A 24,194-nucleotide genomic window follows, 5' to 3' on the forward strand; every position below is an offset into this window, starting at 1 on the left:
AGCCAGTAATGCTCTTCCTTCCACGAAACCCTCCAGCCCTGAAGGATCTTGTGGGTGAGGTTCTGCAGCCCCAGTAATTTCACCCTCCTGCCTCGTCCCTTTCCACCCCACCACGATTTATAGTAGAGATGGGCATCGCAGGAAAAGGGAGGGAAAAAAATACTCATAAAATCTATTTTGCCAGCATTTTGGGTGGTAACTGGTGAGCTCAGTTGTGAAAGCATGCTGACCACTCTGATCCACTGCAGATTATCTCTTCTTTACCCACAGGTGACTTTTGCTCCTTCCCAGCTAGTTTGTTAGGTAAGCACAGGATTGCTTTGGGACATACACTCAAGGCCAACATAAATCCTGGCTTGCAAGGAAATAAATCATTTTTTTCCCTTTAATCCCTCCCAATGTATTGTGCTTTATCTTATTTTTGTTAGGATCGGGATTAAATGTGTGAGACAGTATTTTTTGTTTGGATTTAGATATTTATTAATTTTTATTTCTATTATTTTATAATATAAAATAATATTTATAGCATTTATTTTATTGTTTTTACAGACTGAGTTTTATAGTACTTTAAGTTAACAAGTTAAAAATTGAGTTGTATTTTTTTCATAAGGCTTTTTAAGGATAAACTGTTTAATTAAGAAATGATACTTAAATTAATTTTTCATTTAATCTAATAACGAATTACTTGTGGCTTGTAATGTGGACCTTTGTATTTAATTATAAAATACTACTTAGATTAATGAAGAAGAAGGTGAAAAAGAAGGACAAACTTTTGTCTTAAAACTTTCATTTTATTATATATTACTGTATTTTAAAACTTTAAATTTTAAGGTTTTTACTATGTGATGTTACACGCTTTAAACTACACACTTACAATTTTAGTTCTACCATTCAATTTTGGAATCTTTTTTCACAGCCTCAGGTTAAAAGCAGTGGGGTTTTTTTTGGAGGTCAGTGCTTGTCAGTACAGAAAGTTTAAAATTCTCAGTGGCCAGAGCTCCAGCAGCAATGAGCAGCAGGTGGGGAAGAGCCCTGGGAAGCCAAGTTTGCTGGGAAAGCTTTTGCCAGCTGCAGGATCCAAGGCGTTTTGGAGTGACTGCCCTGCACCCTCATGGTTTCCTGCTGGTTTTTGAGGCTGGGGTGGTGTCTCTGGAGAAGAAAAGGTGCCTGGTGTTGGGGTGCACCAGAGCTCTCTGTCACAACACGAGGTTGTTGAGTTCCATCATCAGAGATGCTCTGGGGCTCTGGATAAGAAGGTTCAGCCACTCTCCACGGGCTGTTCCTTCCCTCTGGTGCTGCTGGAGTGTAACAGTGGTGGGAGTTTGCACCACTCAATTAGTGATTTGTCTGGAGTCTCTTCTGCCTTCACTCAGAGCCAGGATTAATAAAAACACTATGGAAATGGATTTTCTCGTGTTTGGGCTTGGTTGTTTGTTAAATCTTACCAAAAGTACAGAAAGTTCAGCAGCACTTCAGCTGCCTGCTAGAAGTGAGGAAAATGGAGGAAGATCCAGCTGCTACAAGGTCTATTAAAGCTAAACAGTTCAACAGAGAATTAATACTTATATTATTTATTTTTTTAACTCAATAACTGAATTCTTATGACCCTCAGTGTGACACTGACTGACCACAGAAACTACTGTGTGAAACAATGAAGAAGGAGGAAGATGAACACAGAAAGAGACAACACTTAAAATTCTCTATCTTGTCCCATACTTTTTACAATATTATAAAACCCTCAAATTTAAAACCCTTTACCATGTGAAATCACATACTTTTATTTCACTACACACTCATGATTTTAACCCTATTACTCATATTTAGAAGCTTTCTCCAAGGCCCCAGGTCAACAGCAGTGTTCTCCAGGGGGTCAGTGCCAGAAAGCACAGAAAGCTCAAAACCCCCAGGTTTGTGGGATCCAGCACTGCAGTAATGGTGTGGTGTGTTTGTGTCTTCCAGGGACACCCTCAGGGACCAAACCCCAGCTCCATCCTCCTGGCCAGTGTGGAAACCACCAGGGAATCACAGCACAGACCTTGGGCTGCTGCAAAGAAACTCCCACCAGGAAGGGAGAAACGAGCAGGCAAGCAGGAGGAGGATGGCAGAAATGGTAATTAAGGCTGCCCTTGGGCTCATATGTCAAGCCACAAATAATTCAGATAATCAGGACTTAGCCACAAAATCGTGTTGGCCACTGTGAGTCACAGCAGGGAGCCCAGGGACTGAGGAGGGGCAGGGCTGTGGCTTTGTGGCCTGGGGGGAAGATGATGCTTCCCAACTAAACTGGATTTCCCATGGCCCCTCCACGTGGCAGCAGGTCTGGCCCTGCTGCAGGCAGCTCTCTGTGTTTAGAAATGTTTCTCTTTGAGTCACTGGTTTGGTTCTGTCAGATGACAGAACCTCTGTCTCTGTTCTCAGTCTGAAGTTAAATGCAGAAGGAAAGTCCAACACCTTGTCTTTGGCCATTTCTGCTGCAGTAAAGGTAATGAAAGGGTTAGACTTGCTCTAATTGCAAAATGCACCACAGAGGGGTAGGGAGACCGGGCAGACTCAGCAGCTTAACATCAGCTTTCATCATCGACTGAAGGGAGACACAAGCCTCCATCCATCACTCTGTGGAGTTCCCTTTATTCACTAATGCTTGAATCAAGGTAAATTCATTCTTGAACAAGCCAGAAAAGGAACTTACAGGCACCAAAAAGCATGTGTTATTTCTCCATGTGGTTTGTTTCCTTAGCACAGATGGTGGTGGATGGATTACAGAGGATCAGAGCAGAGAGGTCACACCAACCCTGCACAAAACCACAAAACCTTCCTTTCTGCTGTTGGTCAGTAGCACATGCTGAAAATAAACTTCAAGCCCAGAGTCTTCCTTTTCTCTGTGTATGCACCAGCAATATAGAGAGAGCAGCACAGAAAATTGCCTTCCTACAGAGCACTGATGCCACCAGGGCTTGTGGGCTTAAAATCTGCTACTGGACTCAACCTTCTCAAGCTTGTTTAACCCTTTTCTCATTCAATTTTTTCTCTACTCTGCCCCTCTAGTTGTTCCTGCTAATTCCATTCTGCCTTATTATTTATTGCTCATTATTTGATGCACCTTCTCCAACTCCCCCAGGATTTACAGCCTGCTCTCAGCACCAGCCTCTTGTCTCATTTCCAGCCTGATGAATCCTCCTCTTTTTAAGCTACTTTACTGTAGGAGTTGCTCAGTACCCTTGAATACCTTTTCTGCCCTTTACTGTTTTATTTGTTATTCTTTTTTTTTATTCTTTTTTTTCTCAGTTTTAATACACTTGGATGCCAGAGCAGAGGTGACCTCTAAGTCCCACCATCACCATAAAAGTATTCTCTAATTATTGCTGGATGGATTTACCTGCAGGTTCTTCACAGCTAGGGTGAAAAAAGCTGTTTTTGACCAAATAATTAAATTAGGAACATAAAATTTTCTAATGGAGGCAAGGGTTTTGAGATGGGGAAGAAGATGTACTGGAGAGGATGCCCAGATGATGTAGGGGGTCTAGCACACCACTCCAAAAGAGCAATTTTGTCATGGAATCATGCAGTTGCTAAGGTTGGAAAAGACTTACGATCATCAGGTCCAACCATGAACACCACCAGCATGTTCACCACTGGTCTGTGTCCTCAAGTGCCATATCCACATGAGTTTTGAGCATTTCCAGGGATGGTGACTACACCACTTCACTGGGAATTCTATTCAAATGCTTACCACCCTTTCCGTGAATTTTTTTTTCTAATGTATAATCTCGTTTTGTTTTTCTGATGTATAATCTCCCCTGGGGCAACTTGAGTCCATTTCCTCTTGTCACAGCACTTGCTCCCTGGGAGAAGGGACTGACACCACACTACAACATCTCTTCATCTGTTCCTCTCCTTCCAACCTCCTTATCCACCTAGATCCATGTGGTTGAAATGCCAGCAGGATGCTCCAAGCAGCCTGGCCACCCAACTCCCATTTTTTCCCCTTCTGCAGCTATTTTTCTCCCAGGTGTCTATGTGACCTCTGTTTCCACCACTCAGGAGCTGAGTAAGATGTGTCCTCTCATGAATGGCAGTGGGGCAGGAAGCCAGGACAGCACCTGGATCCGTCCCAACCTGCCCAGTAAATGCACCTGGACAGCCACAACGCCTGCCAGCAAGTCTCCACACTCCTGCATTCCCTTGTGAGTAATTCCTGCATGCTGCTTATTTCAGGGTGCAGTTCAGCACCTTTTCCTGGAGGTGAAAAAGGTGTTGTTACATCAGGATGGCCATGGCCAGCAGTCAGTTGTTGTGTTAGTGATGGTTTATATTCCAGATGGCAAAACCAGCTCCTCTCCAATGAGACATTTTTCACTCCCTTTTATTTTGCAGAAAGATGTGGCTGGCTCAAGTCTGGGCTCTGTATTTTCCAGAGCCTCTGCTTGTTTGAGGCATCTTATTTTAGATGGCTGAGAGACCTTCACAAGAATGGATTACCAGGCTTTTAGATCAGTAGCAAATGGCCCCAGAGCAGAGAAAAGTGCTTGCTCTGAGTTGTTCTTGCCCTCACAGCAGCAGGTTCCCTCCCAGGGTGACGTGAGGGCCCAGACTAGACTCCAAGAGGTGCTTTATTGACCCTGCAAACCCGACACAGACAAGCTACTAAAGATAAGGCTTCCCATAAATGTCAGGGGAATGTAAAACAGGGATCCAGCTCCAGCCAGGGAGGAGCTGGAGCCCATGGGAGGTGCAGCACTGCCCTGCATGGTCATCCCTGACCACAGGGCAGGCAGGACAACGCCAGGGCACAGCCACCAGCACCTGGGTAGCCCAGAGCAGCCTCTGGGTCTGGCCCATGAAGGAGGGCGGAGTGGAATGCAGAGCCCTGGAGCTGATCCAGCAAGCTGTGCATCCAGGCATTCACTCAGTGCAACCCCTGCAGCTGGTGCCCTGGGATAGAATCAGCTCTTTTCAGCTAAAATGAATTTTTTTTTCCTTAGTTATCATTCTGAGCAGGATAGCATTCCTGTTTTTTAACAATTTATCATCAGGGTGCCACGGTGGTGCCAGTGGCTGGGCCCACCCCCAGACAGGAGATGGAGAAACATTCCCTGGGCATCAAACACTGCTCTGGGAATGGAGTCTGGGAATGGCTGAGGGGGAACTGAAACATAACCCACGGTGTAGCAGGGAAGAAAATACACTGGGACACGTTACATCTTTGCAGCAGTGCTGGAGGGAGAGGTGGTTTCGTTTCCCTGCTCTGGGTAAACCACTGATGGTTTTGCCAATGTAGCAACAATCTCTGGACTTCCTGAGATTCCCAGGTGAAATCTGATTGAGTTTTGGGGGTAGAAGCAGAGGGAGGAGACCAGCTGTTATTTTAATTAAGAATATTAAATACTTAATTTTTTTTGAGAGATACAAAGACTAGTTCTGATATCCCTTGAGCTGGTTCTGACCCACAATAACCTCAGCAGGAATCCTTTGCTTTGCCAGGACTGGTTTTCCCCTGGACAACTTAAGGAATAGCAAGCCATGACTAAAAGCTGGGATGTTAGGGGAAAACCATCCTTGTCCACTGTGCTGAACTGATGCCAGCATCTGCAGGATGCAATCCAGATGTGCAGTGCAGTGACACAGGTCACTGCCAGGCTCTAGGTGAACATTACCTGAAGGAGCTGGAGCCTCCTCGTGCCACAGCTCAGCCCCACTGAAACCCCTGAGAATTCCAGTGGCTTTTGGAGCAGCTGGGACATGGCTGCAGCTCCGGGGGAAGCTTATTTATTGTTGTTATTATTATTATTGTTGTTATTGCCTCATATTTGCCAGCACTCAGTGGAGCCTGCAGTCTCTGCAAGCGCTTCCCACAGAGGGAGAGGTTTGGCACATCCCATCATTTCTGGGCCTGAGATGCAAGGAGGCTGGGTCCTCTTGGTAGGAAATCCCTTCGCTAAACCCCTGTGCTCCTGCAGGGTGAGAGGTGTTTATACACACTGGCAAAAGCTGGAGGGAGGGGTGTGATGTCCCTAAGTAACCCCGAGTGTCACCCCTGCACCACCCAGGGGTGCCAGCACACAGCACCTGCCATGGCAGGGACGGGACAGCTCCAGCTCGGGGCTCAAAGGGTGACAGGAGGTGAGAGCTGTGCAAAGCAGAGCTGAGCAGTGAGGGAACGGGGGGTTCTCACCCCACTGGTGACCAGGAGCAATGGGATGTGACACAGCCCTCACCAACCTGCTCCCTCTGTCTGTCTGTGGAAGAGCTCCAGGGTGTGAGTTCCCTGGCAAGGTGTGCTGGGCAAACAGGTCCTTTTCATTCTGGCTGCTGTGATGTGGTTCTTGGCTTCTGCTGGAGCCTGACAGCGACTGGCAAATCCGGGCAGCTGGATTTCACTGATCACAGAGCTGGGTTTAACTGTTTGCAAAACACCCTCCAGAACCCTCTGGGCTTTGGGCTTCTCTGATGCTTGGAGCCATCCTTGCAAGTCTGGGAGTCCTGGCCAGGAGCACTCAGCCCAGAGGCAGCTGGAAATGTGGGGAGCAGAGGTGGGGCTGGATGGGGAAAAGAGGAGGAGCCTTGAGCTGTGTCTCCTGGTTTTCTCACCCACAGCATGAAATCCTAAGGCTTGCCAGCAGCTTCTCATCATTGTAGACCTGGCCTAGGGTTTTGCAGAACAAGGCATTTGAGAACAACCCTGAAAATTAATTAGCTTACTTTTTATGTAAAAGACCTAATAACTCATGATGGAGACCTGTAACTAACTCCTGGTGCCACTAATTGTTGAAGGGACTTTTTCTCTTGGAGTTGGGGTGTCTTTTGGTGGCCTTGACAAAGCTGCTGAAACCTCACTCAGATTTTCTCTTGGTTCATGTTACACAATAGCTTCGATTTGACTTTATTTTTTTCCCCTCTGCATTATTTCAGGACAGAAGAGAAGAAGATCTTGCCCAATATCCTCAAGAAAATTGGCTGCACCCCAATGGTCCGAATCAACAAGATTGGGAAGTCCTATGGGCTCAAGTGTGAGCTCTGTGAGTGTCCTCCCCTTCCCAGCAGGTTTTTGCATGCCACGAGGGGAGGGTGAGGGGTGGTGCTGGAGGGGGCTCCAGAAGAGGCTCTGAGAGAGGGAGCACTGATGGGGAGGGGCAGATGTGGCTCATGTTGGGCTCTCCTGCTTGTTAGGCAGTAATTTCTTGGACCAAACAGGAGGTTTCAAGCAGCAATAAGCAGGGGGCAGTGGTAGTGAGGCATCTTTCCTCCCAGATAACAGCAGCATAAGCTCAGAGCAGAGCTGGCCTAAATTTGGGGATGGAGCTAAGCCCTCTCCCTAAGGAGATGTTAACATAGCACTGGTGCTGTCTCATGTAAGGGTTGGCTTTAGGCTGGTCCCCTACAATCACAAGGATGATAAAATCAGATCTGTGCATGTGGACTTTCCAGTCTCCTTTCCTGTAACTCCTAACCCTAATCATTAATTCCATCCAAACTGGGCAGAAAGACAGACTCAGAGGCAGAAAGTGCCACGAGTGTCACACAGCTGAGTAAGGAGAGACTTGCTGAGGACTCATCCTTAAAGCAATGGCACAGCAGACCCTTGCAGTGCTGTGTGGAGCCCTCAGGGCAGCCAGACCCCACTGAGCACTCTGGGCTTTCCCACCAGATCCTTCCTCAGGAGCTGGGACCTTTGGGCCACCAACCCTGCAACTGCACACTGCACTGCCTCACCCTGCCCATGAAAGCTGAGGGCATTTTAGGAAACCATGGGAGGGAGCTGGTGGAGGTGGGAGGACAGATGTGCAGTGCCTCGTGCACATCTGGAGCAGCCTGTCCTTGGAGGATGTCTGGCTGGTGCTTTAGCTGCTGGGAAAGCCGGGCAGATCCCATTTTCTGGGATGCAGGTTATTTTTTTGGTGCTTTGGGCCCTATTTGTTGGGTTGTGGTTATTTTTTTTAAAGAGCCAAGCAGTTAATAGTTGTTATAAAGTTGTTTCTTGCAAAGGCACATCAGTCTCAAAAGGTAAAGAGCCACAAGCATTAAAGTTTATGCTAAAACTTTGGTATAGAGTTTTAAATAGAAGAAGAAATTGCTCTTGAGGGTTCTGGCAGGGCTGATGTTGCTGTGGCAGCTTTTATTTTTTTGGGTGATGGTGGTGGTGAGGAGAGCAGGAACAAAAGCAGAAAGGCAAAAGCAAAGCTCTTCTTAATGTATAGATTTTTATAAAAAATTTAACAAACTAAAGACACGAACCATAACTGTTTTTTAAACTTATTAGAATTTTAGTTTTTTAGCACGTTAGGTTACATATAAATTACACATATGGTCTGTCTTGTTCTATCTGAAAAATGTAAACAATATTTTTACTATAGTTTTATTATGTTTAAAACTGTGTTCCTGGAGCCTCCATGGAAACACTAGCATTTAGGACTATGTTTTTTAACTTTTATTAGGATTCACACTTCTACACTGGTATCTGAGACCTTTATTCTTTAAAAGCACTTAAAACATATTCTTACTTACTTGCTTGCTTGCTTATTCTAAAACTTAAACTTACACCTCTACTTTATGTGCGAGTGGCTTAACGTATTTTAATTTATCCAAAGGTTTTAATTTAATCTCTACATTTTGATTTCTCTCTGAAAAATCCAGGGAGTCTCTTGACTTACAGACTCCAACTCTGGGCTGGTGTCTCCCTCCCCTGGCACAGGAGGGGAAGGAGAGCAGGACAGGCAGAGCAGGCACAGGATCCTGTCAGGAGATGTGCCAGCACAGAGCCCCTTCCCAGGCAAACCCAGGAATGCCTGCAGCACAGCTGCCCCAAGGAAGCTGCAGCTGGATGGGAGTGCCTGGTGTTTTCTGTGCCCCCAGGGATCCCTCTGCAGCTGGAGTTGGGGCACTTTGCATTATGAAATGTAACGATGAACACAAGATTTTTTTTCCCGTTCAGGCTGCTCAGGTGCTGGGCTGATTTCTCAGCCTCAGTCTCTGCTAGGATGAAGTGAATGAGCCCTGGAAATCCCCATTTCTCCCTGTTGTTCATAAAACAGAGCTCAGCAGCATCAGTTCAGATGCAGATTTTCATCAAAGCCTTGGTGAGAAGAATCCTATGGTGTAGAGGCCCCAGTGAGGACTGAGATGTGCCTTGCCATTTGAAGGTGCCTTGGAAAGTTACTTGGTTTGCTGCTAGCTCAGTGAAAAAAAAAAAACTGTAATTTTGTCTGACACTTGAAAATGTTCTTTCTATTGTTTGGGATTTTTTATGGCACCTCAGGACTGCAGATGACCCCTGCAAAAGGAGACCTTTTTAGCTATCTATTAAAAACTTCAGTGGCCCAGGATAGACAGTGAGACCTCACTGCTAGCCCTTGCCCTCAGAAGAGCCCTCAAGGCAGGGCAGCGAGGAGTGTTGTGCCTGTGTGAGACCTCCCACCTTGCAATGACTGTGTCCAGCTGGTTTCAAACCCATCCTGGGCTGTCCAGGTTGCCTTCAAACCCATCCAGGGTGGGGGAAACATGGGGGAGAGAAGGACTCTGTGCAGGTTATGCTGATGGATAATCCCAGGAAAGCAGTGGATGGATGCATTCCCCTGAGCAAAGAACCATCCTGCAGAGGAGGAATAGGTGTCCTAAAACTGCAGAGAGGCCTGGGGGAGCAAGGAGCTGGTGCCTGATGGAGTCTCCCCTTTCTTTCCCTTTCCAGTGGCCAAGTGTGAGTACTTCAACGCTGGGGGCAGCATCAAGGACCGCATCAGCCTCAGGATGGTGGAGGATGCAGAGAGAGCTGGGATTATCAAACCAGGAGACACCCTGATTGAACCCACCTCAGGAAACACAGGTGGGAAGGGCAGGGGTGCTCCCTCTGCCTGAGTACTGGGCACCGTGGAATTCCTGAGGAGCAGGGATTTGAGGAGCTCTTGCATTTGGAGTTCCAAAGTTGACTCTGGCTCCATCCTCCCCTAAGCTCCCCTCCTGCTGGCCATGGGTTTCCTGGGATACTGAGGTGCCTCCTTGCTGAAATTCCTGAGGGTCCCACACCAGCACAGATGTGCCTGGGAGGTCTCCTTGTGGCAAGGCAGACAGCATCAGCAGCTTGGGCAACCATGGGTGTTTTCAGGCTGGGAAGCTTTTGAATTCTCAGAGGTTCCCAGAGACCATTCCCCTGATGGGTTGGAAGAGAATTCCTGTGATTTTTGCCCTTGTCGTTGTCACTTTCACCCCACCATATTGTGTCACACCAGCCACCACCAGACATGGAGCCCGGGGATCTGTGCTCCCCCAGAGCTGTGTCCCATGTGGGTCATGCTGGCTCCCTGCCTGCCTGGGGCAGCTGGAATGGCACCAGGCTCCCTGCAGCCCCTGGCAGGGACACTCTGCTCCTTCCTGCTGCCTCACCTTCCTGCTGGAGCTGGGAGCAGCTGGCTCCATCCATCACCCTGGTGAAACCAGAGCAGGGGTGCCCTTTGCCTGCCGGCCGTGCTGTGTATCTGTCCCCACTGCTTGCAGGGCAGAGGAAGGCACTCCTGAAGCAAAATCACCCCTCTCCTGTGTTTCCAAAACCACAGGAAGGTGCCTGAGCCTCGATGAGGGGAGAAAAGCTCTCCCCAGCCCTGCCATTGTCTCAGTGCCACACTGGTAGAGCCCTGGGAGCAGGAGGGATGCTGCAGCTCCACTTGCCTGTCAGCACATCCTGCCACGCTTCTGGTGCTCCCAGCACATCCCAGGAGGCTCGTGGAGGATGCCCTCACCTGGGACTTGTCAGTGACCATTCCATGGTTCCATCCAGGACAGAGGGATGTGGGAAGGGGCGTGTGTTGCTCGCTCTTGCCAAACGCTGTTGTCAACCAACCCCCTTTGCTCCCACCACGCAGGGATCGGGCTGGCACTGGTGGCTGCAGTGAAGGGTTACCGCTGCATCATCGTCTTGCCAGAGAAAATGAGCATGGAGAAGGTCAGAGCTCTGTATGGTTTTACCCCACAGCCAGGGAACATCTCCTTCCCTCTCTTTCTCTGCCTCTCCCTTCCTGGAACCCTCTCCTTTAGAGGCCAACGAGCCTTGCACACCCACTGGCACAGCTGCTGCTCAGAAAGTTGCCTCTTGAAGGAAAAAAAAGCAGCCTGTGATGGCCTGGTGTCTGTCTGGTGTCAGAAGTGCAGCTGGGGTGCTGGGAGAACCAAACACAGTGTGTGGCTGCAGAGAAACAGAGCAGGATCTGCTGCATGTGAGAGCACAGCAGGAGAGGCAGGAGGTGCCAGGGCTGTCCTGCCAGTCCTGCTCACTTCCCCTCTGACAGCTGACAGGTCACTTGGCCTCACTGGGCATTGATGGTTTGCTTTAACCTGGAGACACCTAGAGTTGCCTGAGCTGCTTTCTCAAGGTGGTGTCTTGAGCCACTTGCACGGGAGCTGATGATCAGGTGAACATGCCATCCTGGAGATGGCAGAAATCCCTCAGGGGTGAGCCAAGAGCCACAGACTGCTCAGCTGAACTCAGGCCAGTGAAGCCAGGCCTGGCTCAAGAATGAGCCCTTCTCCAAAGTGTCACCCTCATTTCAACCTAAATCTCACTTAAGCTCATTTGGGATCAGATGCCACCTCCAGCTGCCATGGGATTCATCTCCAGGTGTCCCAACACTCCCCCTCCCAGAGCCACATCTCCCAGAGGAGACACCCTAGGGCTGATTTGCTTCTTCCCTGTCTTTGGGGAGAGAAGAGAAGGGACTTAGAGCAGAACCAGCTTTTTGATCTCCCCCCTTTGCATGCTGGGGCTCCAGTCCCAGCACACAGGAGACACTGTTCCCTGTCCAGTTCTCTCTGCCCTTTTCCCCTGGCACTAAGGAGCAGCACCCTGTCACCTCCCTCCACCCTGTCCCCAGCCTGCCCTCCAAGTAGGACAGGGCAGGAGGCCAGGCTTGAATCCATGTGCCAGCTCCAGGCAGGAGGCCCTGGGGTGCTGGGAGCGTGTCAGAGATAGCACAGTCCAGAACTGGACATTCTATCTCCAAATGATAAATGTGTCCTGCATGCAGAGCTGCTCTGGCACCCGGCACTGCCCTGAGCCCGCAGGTTCAGGTTACCATCCCCATGTGGGATCAGTGGTGCTGCATCTCCTCTTTTCCCCTCCAAAGGTCGATATTCTGAAGGCACTGGGTGTTGAAATCGTGAGGACCCCGTGCACCCGCTTTGATGCCCCCGAGTCCAACATCCGTGTTGCCTGGAAGCTGAAAAGTGAAATCCCAAACTCGCACATCCTGGACCAGGTAAAGGCTCCACTGACTCTCTTTCCCAAGAGAGTTTATAGGGTGTTCTCCAAGTGTGCCTGTGCTCGGGGGTTTCATTCAAACTGGCACCAGATTTCGTCAGTGTTTTATGACATTTGAAACTTGATCGCTCCTCTGCAAAGCACAGGGGGACAGAAACAAAATAAGAGACACTTCCAAACCTGTGTCACTTCTGCCAAAGCCTGGATGTGGGCAAGGCTGGGTTTTCTTGCACAATTCAAAGACTCCTCAAATTGCTTCAGATTTAACTTTGACCTGAAAAAAACCCCCACTTTTTAAGCCTAGCTAGCAGCTTCTGTTCTGCCTCAAAAACAAACCTCATGCTGTAAAGACAAACCCTGGTGACTCATGCCAGAGGTTCCTGCAGTGCTGGGTCTTGGGCAGGAGGGCACTTGGTCTGACCCCTGAGAAAGGAGCCCCTGGAGTGCAGGAGAGTCAGGCAAGCTCCTTCCTGCTGAGAAAAAAAGTAGCTTAAAGACTGAATGAGCTTTTCAGAAGCAGCCTGGTCCATGGGTGTGAACAAATATCAGTGCTGAAAAATCCCTCTGTGCATGAGAGCAGATGATCAGCACAGCTTCTTCACCCACAGCTCCCAGCCTCTGAACCATCCCCACACCTCATGGGCACCAGGTGGGCACATTTATCCTTCCAGTGTGGAAAAACCCCAAGTGGGCTTGGAAATCTGTCCCAAAGGGACAAACAGGAGGAATAGCTGTGACCTGTTCTGGTGGGGTGGCAGTTCCCCCCTGGCAGGGGGAGGAGGGGGCAGCTGCATGCTTTGGGTACAGCTCTGTCAGGAGCTATTGCTGGTTTGGTATTTGAGCTGCTCTTCCCACGGTAACTCCTGCTGTTCTCTGCTGGAATAAACAGTACAGAAATCCGAGCAACCCCCTGGCTCACTACGACACCACGGCTGAGGAGATCCTGGAGCAGTGTGAAGGTACCATCTGTGCTGCTGCCTCTACGTGCACAGGGCTGTAACCCTCTCTGAGAGGCTTAATTTACATCATTTATTGACCTGAATGTCTAGAAACAGCCCAAAGGGCCTCTGTAGGGGCAGGCAGTATTATCTTAATAACACTGACACGCAGGGTGTAGCAACCTCTGCTAATCCACTGCAGATACACCTCAGCCTGCAGGGCTTCCCGGCTGTCCCCTCCCATTGCAAAAGCCTGGGGGAGGAGACCAGAGGCTTAAGAAATTCAGGTTGTACCTAAAGGAGAAAGAGCCTGTCTGTTGGCGGCCACAGCACCCCTGTGACCTGCCAGCTGGGAGCACGAGATGTCCCATGAGACCTTACAGGGGAATATAAATCCACCAGGGCATGGCAAGGCTGCCTCTGACCCAGCACACTCATTTGCAAATCGAAACAGGCTGAAACCTCACGAGCTAGCGACACTGGAAGAGAGGGCTGGGGACTGTGCCAGTCCACCTTTGTTCAAATAGAAGGGAAATTTATTGCCGGTTCTGGGAGCACTGTAAAACGTGAACAGGACTTGAGGATATTAACTGGAGAGCAGTTATCAGAGCAGGAAAGCAGTCGGGTATCAACAGGAGCAAGAGCCTTCCCCACACTACAGTGTCAGGATTTGCTCCAGCTGGCTGCCAGCCCTGGATTGCAGGTCCCCCTTTCCCAGTGCAGCTGCAGCATCAGGTCTTGAAGGCCAGACTCTAATTCTGCTCCTACCAGTCCTAAATTTATCATTTCAGTGATGCCAGTGGGGCTGCATCTGACAGAGGCAGAGAGCTCGACCCTCCCCAACTGTGGGTGCCAACACAGGCTGAAAAGTTGTGCCTCTTACTGATATTCACATGTGTGATTTGCTGTGGTTTGAAAGGGATGGATGTGCTGAGATATTCCCTCCTCCTTAATCACAGAATATCCTGAGTTGGAGAGGACCCACAAGGATCATCAAAGTCCAATTTCTGGTCTTGCACAGGACACATAAAAAGTCACATCATGTGACTGAGAGTGTTGTCCAAACACTCCTTGAGCTCTGGCAGGCTGGTGCTGTGACCACTGCCCTGGGGAGCCTGTTCAATGCCCAAACACCCTCTGGGAGAAGAACCTTTTCCCTGATATTCTATCTAAACCTCCCCTGACACATCTTCATGCAGTTCCTTCTGCTCAGTAGATGCCAAAGATGCAGAAATCATGGAGAGCTGCAGTGGGAGATCTGGAGGTCACCTTCAGCTCCCTGTAGTGAGGCAGGATCAGCTGTGCTCAGGTTCTGCAAGCTCATCTGAGCTTCTGCACAGGACCAGGCTTTGGCCACCAGCACAGCCTCTGCCTGACCCTTCCTCACGTGGGGTTCTGGTGGACACAGGCTCTGCATCTGCACAGGGTCTGAATCAAGGGGAATCACAGGGGTCAGTAAGGGGAGATGGTGCTGGGGGCTGTGCTGAGCCTCTCTCCCCCCTGATCTGCAGGCAAGGTGCACATGGTGGTGATTGGGTCTGGCACAGGAGGCACCATCACTGGAGTCGCCAGGAAGCTGAAGGAGAAGTGCCCGGAGTGCAAGGTAAGGAGGGAGGCAGGGCTGCCAGGGCTCCCGTGGAATCACAGGATGGTTTGGGTTGGAAGGGTCACCCCACTCCACCCTCCTGCCGTCAGCAGGGACACCTTCCCCCAGACCAGGGTGCTCAGAGCTGGCCTGGAGCACTTCCAGGGATCGGGCACCCACAGTTTCTCTGCCAGAGCCTCACCACCCTTGCAATAAGGAATTTCTTCCTAATATCCAATATAAATCTACCCTCCTTCAGCTCAAAGCCTTTCCCCTTGTTCTGTCACTGCCTGTCATTTCCTGCCTAACCCCACAGCTCGCCTGAGGGAGTAGTTGCTGTCTGCACCTATTTGTCTGTTCACACCAATCCTGGCTTTTGTTGGAAGCAATTTGGTGATGTTTAGGTTGATCTAGACCCATCCAAGTGCCTTAGAGACCACAGTTTCCTCAGTCCCACTAAAATCTCCCCCTGCCTGGTGCCTTGCCCTGTGCAGGACACTCTAGGGGGTAGAGACTGCAAATGCTTCTCCTCTGTCACTGCAAAACCCTCTGTGCTTTAGGGCTAACATCAGCCCCGATGCTCATCCCGCAGAGCTCGTGCTTCAAGGCAGTCTGGAGGTGTGACAGTCCCTGGTCTGGGCAGTGTGTGAGTGATCCCTGATCCACCAGGGAGGTGTGGACCCACCCCAGGAGGGCTGGGATGGGAGGATGGCTCCCTGGCAGTGTGCAGCAATGTGGAGCAGTGTCACCATCCCTTCCTCAGCTGCGAGCTGAGGGAGGCACCTCAGCCCAGACACAGAGCTGTCAATAACCAGGGAGGTGTCACCATCAGCCAGCACAGCTAGAGCCAGGAAGGATGTCTGTATCCAGAGGTTTCCACAGGTTGGAGCTCGCTGCCTGGCTTCACCTAGAGCAGATTCAGGAGCTCTGGCACTGTCCTGAGGGTTGGGCTTTGGAAGTGGCAGCCTCTGCCAAGGGGGTGATGACAAACACCTTGAGAGTGATAACATTTTAAGCCACCAGTCACTTCTGCAACAGCTGAAGACTACCTAGGATCTATTTAAAAAGACAGTGAAAACCAGCACCCTTTTATCCTGGAAGCTCTCCATACTGCCAGTGATTAGGAATATTAACGAATATCAGGGGAAGGAAACATTGCTGATAAGGCTGTGGGTAACTTTTCCTTTGAGTTTTGTGTTTGGCTGTTTCTGAATTCCCATTCTGGTTTGACAAAACGTCCTTCCCTCAAAGATCATTGGCGTGGACCCTGATGGCTCCATCGTTGCTCTGCCCAGTGAGTTGAACAGGACCAACACCACGACCATCGAGGTGGAGGGCATTGGGCACGACTTCATCCCCACTGTCCTCGACAGATCAGTGAGTAGCTGTGTGCAGAGGCCTCTGGCTTTGCATCCAGCCTGCTCCCAAGGCCAGAGGAGTGGTGGCCCTGACATATCTTCCCAGTGCAGATTGTTGTGGGGGGATTGGGACACCCAGTTACTTTCTGAGTAACTCTGATTATTGCTGACCCACAAGGAGAAGGTAAATAGAGGTGAAAAGCAGGCATATAACACAATGTGAGTGTCCTCTGCTCAGCCTCACCATTGTTCAGAGTGTGCCCCTTTCTCTGTGATCACACAGATGTCTGTGCTGAGGCTGCTCCTCATCATCCTACTGCTTCCTGAGCCTTCTCTGCCCCAGGCACCACACACACAGGGCAGAAATCCTGCACCATGCACAGGCTGGACAGCAAGATCCAAGGCCTGTAAAACAGCAGATCATGAATCTTGTAGCTCTTGTTGTCAAGATCCCTCTCAGTGCATCAGCTGCCACAGAGTTTTAAATTCCTAACAGAGTCTGCCTGTGCTCCCCTGGCCTCATTCTAGATAGGTTCCTCATAGCCTCAGATTCTCTCTGCTTCCAGGTGTTCACTACATCCCTGCTGTTAGCACATGGCTGTAGAGCTGTCACCTTAATAATCCACACTGATTTCTGTAGCTGCATCTCATTTTGGCACAATCTCAGCCATTAATCTACTCTGGCCTGGGACATCATAAATACTCTTCCACATCCTAACTCTAGACCTGTCAGCCACCCCTAACTCTCCAAGGAAAGGGTGCTGGCTGGAAAGGTGTGTGTGTCTGCAAGCAAGAACACACCCTGCAGACCATGGATGCTCTGACAAATGCTTTCAGCGAGTGTGGAAGGCAGCTCAGAGCTGCCAGATGCTGTGGGCATTAGCACCATGGTGTGCCCCAGAGGGTCAGAGCAGCCTGAAATGACATTGCCAAGACTCATCCTCCTTACTTTCCTTCCAGGTGGTGGATCAGTGGTACAAAAGCAACGACAGAGACTCGTTCCTCATGTCCCGCAGGCTGATCAGAGAGGAGGGGTTGTTGTGTGGTAAGCACAGTGCAGCCACAAAGGTTTGTTCTCTCTGAACCTCATCCTTTGGGGACCAGAACGCTCCAGGGTAGGTGCTCTCTGCATTTTGTGCCTGCTGGGTCAGCAGGGCTGAAAGGCTGAGCCTCGGGCTGTGCAGAGGTCACTGCACACTCCACGCCCTCGGTCTGGTCTGGGGTCTGACTCATGGACCACAATAATTATAGAGGTAATAATTCTCTCCTTACTGGAGCCCTTTTGCAGTGGAACTGGATCTTCAGGCAGGGTAGAGTTACCGAGGCTGAAGGGAGGATTAGTGGGGCAGGACAAGCGGGCTCTGCCAGCAGCTCTGTGAGCCCGTGCTCAGTGTCACTGCTCGGTGTCACTGCTCAGTGTCATTGCTCGGTGTCACTGCCACACCGGCGGTGCCACGTTTGGACCAGGAAGGTCTGAAAGTAAAGAAAGTGTGAGATGTTCTTACTGAGTATTTCTCCCTGTGCCAACAAGCTGTAAGTGATCCCACTGGCTTCCCAAAATGAACAGGTGCCCTCAGACAGAGCCTGCCTGTACCCTGAGAGCCTCCACAGAGCATCAGCCTTGTTTTCAGCCTTCCCTGACACCAAGCAAACAGACACAGGACCAGACACTACGTCGGCTTGTAGCTACAGCTGATAAAAACCCTGAGCACTCATATCCAGGGAGTTTTGGGAAATATCAGGCTATATATATGTAATGAAACACTTAAATGTTGATTTAACCTAGAGTCACTGTGTTTCAACAGAAACCACTTGTTTGAACTCAACCATAATTTGTGAACAGCTCCGTGTTCCCTGAACTGCATTTTTCAGGGCTGTTCCGCGTTTGTTTGAAAAATGTGACCCAGGGATAATTAACCTGCTGTAAAATACGTGCTGCCTCGAATGCAGTGTGCAATTGGCACACAGATAGTGGAATGTGTTTGACTTCCAGTACTCAGACTGGAAGAATTGCCTCAGTAAAGCAGGGACCTGCTTTCCCTACGTGCAGCAAACCACATGCGTGCACGCAGACACGGGCAGCGTTCGAGTCTTCCCATCACGTTGGCCTGGTATTCCAAGCATGAATGTAATGTTTATGTTTTTTTTCAGTCTTTGCAGTGCGTTTAAAGCCAATCTTTGGCTGCCAAGTATGTCAGCCAGGAGCTCTAGAGCTGGCGTGGCCTTCTGCTCATGCAGGGGGAGGGTGTGGTGTGGGCAGCGTGTCTGAATGTCCCTGCATGGGACCTTCCAGCCCTTGGTGTGCCCACAGAGTCACCACAAGAAGTGGCTCATGAAGTTCATGAGGTGACTTTTGTGCTGCTTCAGAAACCCAAGAGCCACCATAGGAACACGTCCCATCAGTCCCTGCCTCTGCCTGGCCCTAAAGCCTACAAGGTTTTGGGATTGATTGTCCTCCCATCCCAGCGTCCCAAGCCACCACGTGCCACCTCTGCACCCTTAGCTAGGGCAGCCTGTTCTTCCCACACCAGGACAGTTGCCCTGTGCCCTGGGCAGCCCTGACTCTTGTCTCCCTGTCCTGGGTGCCCATCCAGGTGGCAGCTCAGGCAGTGCCATGTCCGTGGCTGTGAGAGCTGCCCAGGATTTGAAGGAAGGTCAGCGCTGCGTTGTCATCCTGCCCGACTCTGTCAGGAATTACATGTGAGTGTGCTGCCCCTCCCCTGCTTCCCAGCACCAGGGAGGGAGCTCCCATGGCCTTGTGTGACAGCAGTTGAGCCCAGGTGCTTGGGGTTCTGGAGAGCCACCCCAATAAATCTGATAGCAAGGCACACAGAGTGAGCCAAGAGCTGGGAGTCCCCCTCGGGCAGATCACGGGAAAAAAAGGCAAAATAGACAAGAGGGAGAAACAGCACATGGCTGTGGGGATGGGTGTTGGGACACTTGGATTTATTTCCTCTGGTCACTGACTCACTGCACGGAGCAGGACTCAGCCAAGCTACACTTTCTGAGCGTGCATGCCTAAAGTTAGGAAGGCAAATAGCTGGCGTGCTTCGAAGAGTTACTGAGCACCCAATGCTCCTGCTGACCTTAAAAGGGGCTGAGAGCAGCCAGCTGCAAAAACCATGAGAGCCCCGGGGGCAGTGCTGTGGTCTGGTGCATGGAACAAAGCACGGCTTCTTCTGGAAGCCTCACAGAGTCTCTCTTTGTTGGTGATTTCTAGGTCCAAATTTGTGAATGATAAGTGGATGATAAAACATGGGTTCCTAAATGACGTCCAGGAGCACAAGCCTTGGTAAGACAACTTTCTGCTGGGATAAACTGTGCTAAGGGAATCAGCTTTCTGAGTCTGGAAATCATTATCTTCAAAGGAAAATATTCCCTTTTAGTGTTTAGAAAAAACACAGTAAAGTCCAGACCCCTCTGGGGAGGCTGTAATGTCAGCTCCTCTCTTTTGAGTGGTTATCTCTCAGCTCTCCAATCAAAGCCTATAAAGGAGCCATATCTGTCCCAAAGTAGCTGATCCACTCCCACGTGGCAGCCCAGGCCACCTAAACCCTCTGAAAACCTCTCTCTGCTCCACATCTGATGTTCAAAGGCTGCTGGGGGTTGAGTCCCTGTTATAGCAAGCCCCCTTTCAAACAGCTCTGCAGCTCTTTTCAGGCAGGGGACAGGAAACTTTCACCTTCCAGAGCTGCTGGCCAGAAAAGATGGCCAAGTCTGCTGTTCCTTGGACACCATGGGGAAATAATCCCTTCAAGGCAGGGAGTCACAGGCAAACTGCTGATGCCAGCTGATGTGTGGCTGGGCAAATGCCAGTTGTTTAGAAAAGCTCTTGGTCTCGCCCTAAAGACAGCAAGTATTACTGATGTCACCTTCTTCTTTACCAAAGGTTATTGTAAAATATTTCCTAAAAACTGAATACATTTCCAAGGCCTCTAGTGTCTGGTTAGAGTTGCTCCTGGCCCTTTCAGGCTCATTGCCCTTCCTTTTCTGCAAGGACTCAGGGCTGAGATGTTTGGGAGCTGCCTGTGTTGCCCCACAAACAAGCCCAGCTTGTCCCTCCTAAGTCACACGAGCATCTCTGCCAGGCTCTCTCCTGCAGGAGCTGCAAATGCTGCCTTGTGAGGACCAAGGATACAGAACAAAGGAGTAAAACTGGTGGGTCACCCATTTATGAGCTTGAAGTGAAGCCCTCAATAGCTTCCTTGGATTCAGGACAGCACCTTGCCAGCTGCTGGTCTCCTCCCTGCCTCTGGAGTTGCATGAACACCGGGTGTAAGGAAAGCTTGGCTTCAACAAGAGCTGGCCGTGGTGGCATTTCTGCTTTGGGTGTAGGAATGGGGCTGGCTTTTCAGGCAGACAGACTGTCCCTCACCCCCTCTGGCCTTGCCCCCTCTCAAGGCCACAGCTGTGCAGCAGCCACAGCTCGGTGCTGCCATTTGTCTTTTGACAGGTGGTGGAACATCAAGGTGCAGAAACTGAATCTCTCGGCCCCTCTCATTCTCCTCCCAGAAGTCAGCTGTCAAAAGGCAATTGAGATCCTCCAGGAGAAGGGATATGACCAAGCTCCTGTTGTTGCTGAGTCAGGGTAACTATTTCTGCTCACTACAGAGATCAGCATTCATACAGGATAATCAGTCATGGTGAAGCTAAAGTCCCATTTACTGATTCAGAGTTGGGGCTCTTGTGTTGGGCTCTGATGCACAATTTAAAAAAGATCATCTGCTTCCTTGTGAAGATTCACCCATAAAACTCCTGTAAATGAGCCAGTTAAAGCCCAATCCAGTGCCCACCAAACTCAGAAGATGCTGGATCAGTGCACGGGCAAGGGAAGCCCAGGGGAGTGCTGAGAGCTGGGGGGAAACCCACACAAATAAACAGCTGGAGAGCCCACAGGTTTTCCTTCTCCCAGCTGCTAAGTCCTGGACTGCAATAGCAGATGTTAACTACAGTGAAACCAACAGCTTGGTGAGGACAAAGAATTCCCTGTTCTGCTCAAGTGAGGAGAAACCTGGTGCCTCCCACTGACTGCAGCAACCATTTAGTCACCAATTTCAACCAGAGCAGTTCGGCCCCTACATAAAATGTGTGCTCTACGTCTGGTCTGACCTTCTAGAAAACTCCCTGTTCCCTTACAGGCTTATTTTGGGAATGGTGACCCTCAGCAACACCCTGAGCTCCGTGCTGGCTGGAAATGCAGAGTTCTCAGACCCTGTCACCAAGGTCACCTACGACCAGTTCTCAAAGGTACCACTGAGGCTGGGCTGGTGTCACCCCTGTGTGGGGCAGGGACAGAGGGAGAGGGGCAGCAGCACCACCCTGGGGTGGGAGAAGAGTTCAGTGAGAAGGCAGAGAGCAGAGGGGAGGGCAGTGGTGACACCTTGGAGATGAGGGTAAGAACAAGCTCTGTAAAAGCTCTGCTGAGCCAGCAGGGTTCAGACATGGGAGCTTTTCTCACCAGGAGCCAAGCACTGACACGGGATTTCATCCAGCTGGAGAATCAGCACCAAAATCAGAGCTCAGCCACTGCCAGGTGATGTAAAACATTAAATGTTCCATTTTGTCCTGTTTAGATCGGCCTGGAGGACAGCCTGGGGAAGCTTTCCTGCATCCTGGAGAACGACCACTTTGCTATTGTTGTGCACCAGCAGATGCAGTGTAGGTATCTGCAGGAGCCCTCCATGGGCCTGGCACAAGTGTGTGAGAGGGGAAAGGGAAACCCCCAGTCCCATTGTGACAGGTGTCAGGGCAGCTGCTGAGCTCTGCACCAGGGGTTCCTGCTCTGCAAAGCCCTGGAACTGCCCACTCCTCACCCATGTGTCTGCTCCTGACACCACAGAGATGAGGCCAGAGGGGCAAAGCAAGCAAGGGGGAAATTGGGGATGTCTGTGGATTTCTGTAGACCAGGGGCAAGGCCAGAAGGAGCATTTGGCCACATTAGGTAAAGCCTGGGTGGAATTCAGGGACCTAAGCTGAGAAAACTGAGAAGAATTGGGCTGGGCCATGAGCAAGCCCTGTGGCACAGGTCATCAGGGCACTGATGTGTAGCCTGGGGCAGCTGTGTGTGAGCCTTACCTGGACCATGGCCGGGTGTAGGGATGCTGTGGCAGTCTGGGAGCACCATTAAAGCAGGTTTGGTCTATTCCCAGTCCCCTGCACAGCCACCTTCTCCTTGGTGTAGCAAACCAGCCCAGCAGAGTCACCAGCAGCATGGGGATTGCTGACACATCAGTGGCAGCAGGGATCACCCCTTGTGCCTCCTCTGACCCAAAAAAAGGTGTGGTGGCAGGTGCTGCTCAGCACATCTGACCTGACACACCTTTCCTGTGCAATTACACCAAAAGACTTCATGAGTACAGGTTTGACCTTGGCTGGGAAAAGTGAGCAACATGAAAAAGCAGCCAGAAGAGCCAGGTTTAGGTCTTATGGATTAGAGCTGCAGGGTGTAATTATGCTGATTTGATGGGATTACAAACTCAGCATGCAAAGCATCCCTGGTGAGCAGTAGGTGACACTTCCAGCAAGGGGCCTCCAAAACCCAAACCATGCCCAAAAAACCCAAACCTTCCATCTCCAGGCCCTGCTCCCCCAGTGCCCCACCAGCTCTGAAGCTTGCAAGTCCATCCATGTTCCCACAACAGGTTGCAAACAAAAATCTGTCACTCCAAACTGCCTTTGATGCACATTTCCAATCCAGTCACCAAAATTAATGCCAGGCGGAATTTCCTTTCTCAGCTATGTCACCATAAAATAAGGAATATCCCTTTTGTATCATGTTTTGATAAAAATTAAAGGGTATCAGCAAATTAAATGGCACCCACCAAAAAAATATCAGCCAACTGTCTGTAGCACCTCTTGCTCTGATTTTCAAACAACACCCACTTGCTTTTCCAGAGCTGCTGTTTTAATGCTGTCACAACTACCCCCTTATTTTTTACTTTCTTCCCACACCTTTGGAGCTTGCATTTTATCTTGTGTTTGGACTCTGGTGGCTAGTTTTAGTTTTATTTAAGAAAACATTTATCAGACAGTTAAAGCAATTATTGAAGTGCTGTTTCATTAATGGTGGTGTAGGATGTTATGAGAACAGAGGAGAAAAGTGCCTGACTGCTGCTTTTAGAGAGTCTCATTAGTTCACTCTGAAAAGTTTTGTGTTGATAGGAGCAGGACTGGAACAGAGGTTGGCTTAAAACAACTGGGAAATTAAGTTTCCTGCTCTGGGGAAGGTGCATTATTTACAGCAAAAGCCTCTCTGGTGTGATCACAGTAACCTGACTGAGGCTCCATCAGTCATTTCTGTGGAGGTAGAGCTCAGGCAGATGCTGTCCCTCTTAGGGTTTTCTTTTAATAAATGAAATAAATGAACAGCAGCCTCTGCAGAGCTGGGGGGTGCTGAGGGGGGGGCTGGTGGGGGTGGTGGTGTTCTTTTTTTATTTTTTCTGGAATTTTCTGTGCTTCCAGTCAATGGGAATGGCAGCTCCTTCATGAAGCAGATGGTGTTTGGTGTGGTGACAGCCATGGACCTCCTGACCTTTGTCAGCAGGAATGACAAGAAGAAGCAGAGCAGCCCGGCTGCCTCCCCTCCTCCAGCAGGTCCAGGTGTGCCCCTGTGCCCAAATCACCTGGGCAAGGGAGCCTCTGGCCCAACCCAGCCAATAGTTTCTCAAAATGCCTAGGTGAAAATCGTGATGTATTGTATTTGTCTGCCAAATGCCACCCACAGCATCACTAAAGAGGAGATAATTAAAGAAATTGTGTTTAATAGCCATGCATGGTCACATGGAGCTTCCCAGGGCTGGGCAGGGAATGTGGTAAGGTGAGCATGGGAAGGGGCTGGGTGTCACTGCCCAGATTTCAGCAGGAGGAGCTTTGGTGTGTTTGCCAGCTGCAGGTACCTGTGCACTGCCCGTGCTGCAGCTGCTGAGAGTCATCCTGATCCCTCTGGGCCATTCCTGCCACAAGAGCAGCAGGGCTGGGGACAAGTCACGTCCCTGCTGCACCCTCCTGCCCCTCTGTGCCCACCCCAGGCACCCCCAGGAGCCATTCCTCCTCATCCCTGGGCAAGTTTGGCT

At 50.1% G+C, this 24,194-nt stretch overlaps 1 protein-coding gene across 1 annotated transcript; it reads left to right on the forward strand.

Annotated features, from left to right (window-relative positions):
• The first annotated feature begins 3,607 nt into the window (after nucleotides 1-3,607).
• LOC106853516 (cystathionine beta-synthase-like) lies at nucleotides 3,608-23,874 on the forward strand. The gene is made up of 16 exons (XM_088159356.1): nucleotides 3,608-3,635; nucleotides 4,010-4,184; nucleotides 6,910-7,016; nucleotides 9,683-9,817; nucleotides 10,851-10,930; nucleotides 12,108-12,239; nucleotides 13,131-13,200; nucleotides 14,691-14,782; nucleotides 16,016-16,141; nucleotides 17,083-17,167; nucleotides 18,717-18,822; nucleotides 19,343-19,414; nucleotides 20,576-20,710; nucleotides 21,261-21,369; nucleotides 21,696-21,780; nucleotides 23,584-23,874. The coding sequence occupies exons 1-16, from the start codon at nucleotides 3,608-3,610 to the stop codon at nucleotides 23,796-23,798; spliced, it is 1,752 nt and encodes a 583-aa protein (XP_088015482.1). The 3' UTR covers nucleotides 23,799-23,874.
• The last annotated feature ends 320 nt before the right edge of the window (nucleotides 23,875-24,194 follow it).

The sequence above is a fragment of the Sturnus vulgaris genome, chromosome 2 (genome assembly GCF_052056855.1).
Source record: "Sturnus vulgaris isolate bStuVul1 chromosome 2, bStuVul1.hap1, whole genome shotgun sequence".
In the NCBI taxonomy this organism is placed as follows: Eukaryota; Metazoa; Chordata; class Aves; order Passeriformes; family Sturnidae; genus Sturnus; species Sturnus vulgaris.

Excerpts from the sequence above, each read along its gene's own strand:
- LOC106853516 (XM_088159356.1), top strand. The coding sequence starts at position 3,608 with ATGAACACCACCAGCATGTTCACCACTG. Across the intron at positions 3,636-4,009 it reads CACCAGCATGTTCACCACTG|GTGTCTATGTGACCTCTGTT; the intron begins GTCTGTGTCCTC and ends TTTTTCTCCCAG. Across the intron at positions 20,711-21,260 it reads CCTGTTGTTGCTGAGTCAGG|GCTTATTTTGGGAATGGTGA; the intron begins GTAACTATTTCT and ends GTTCCCTTACAG.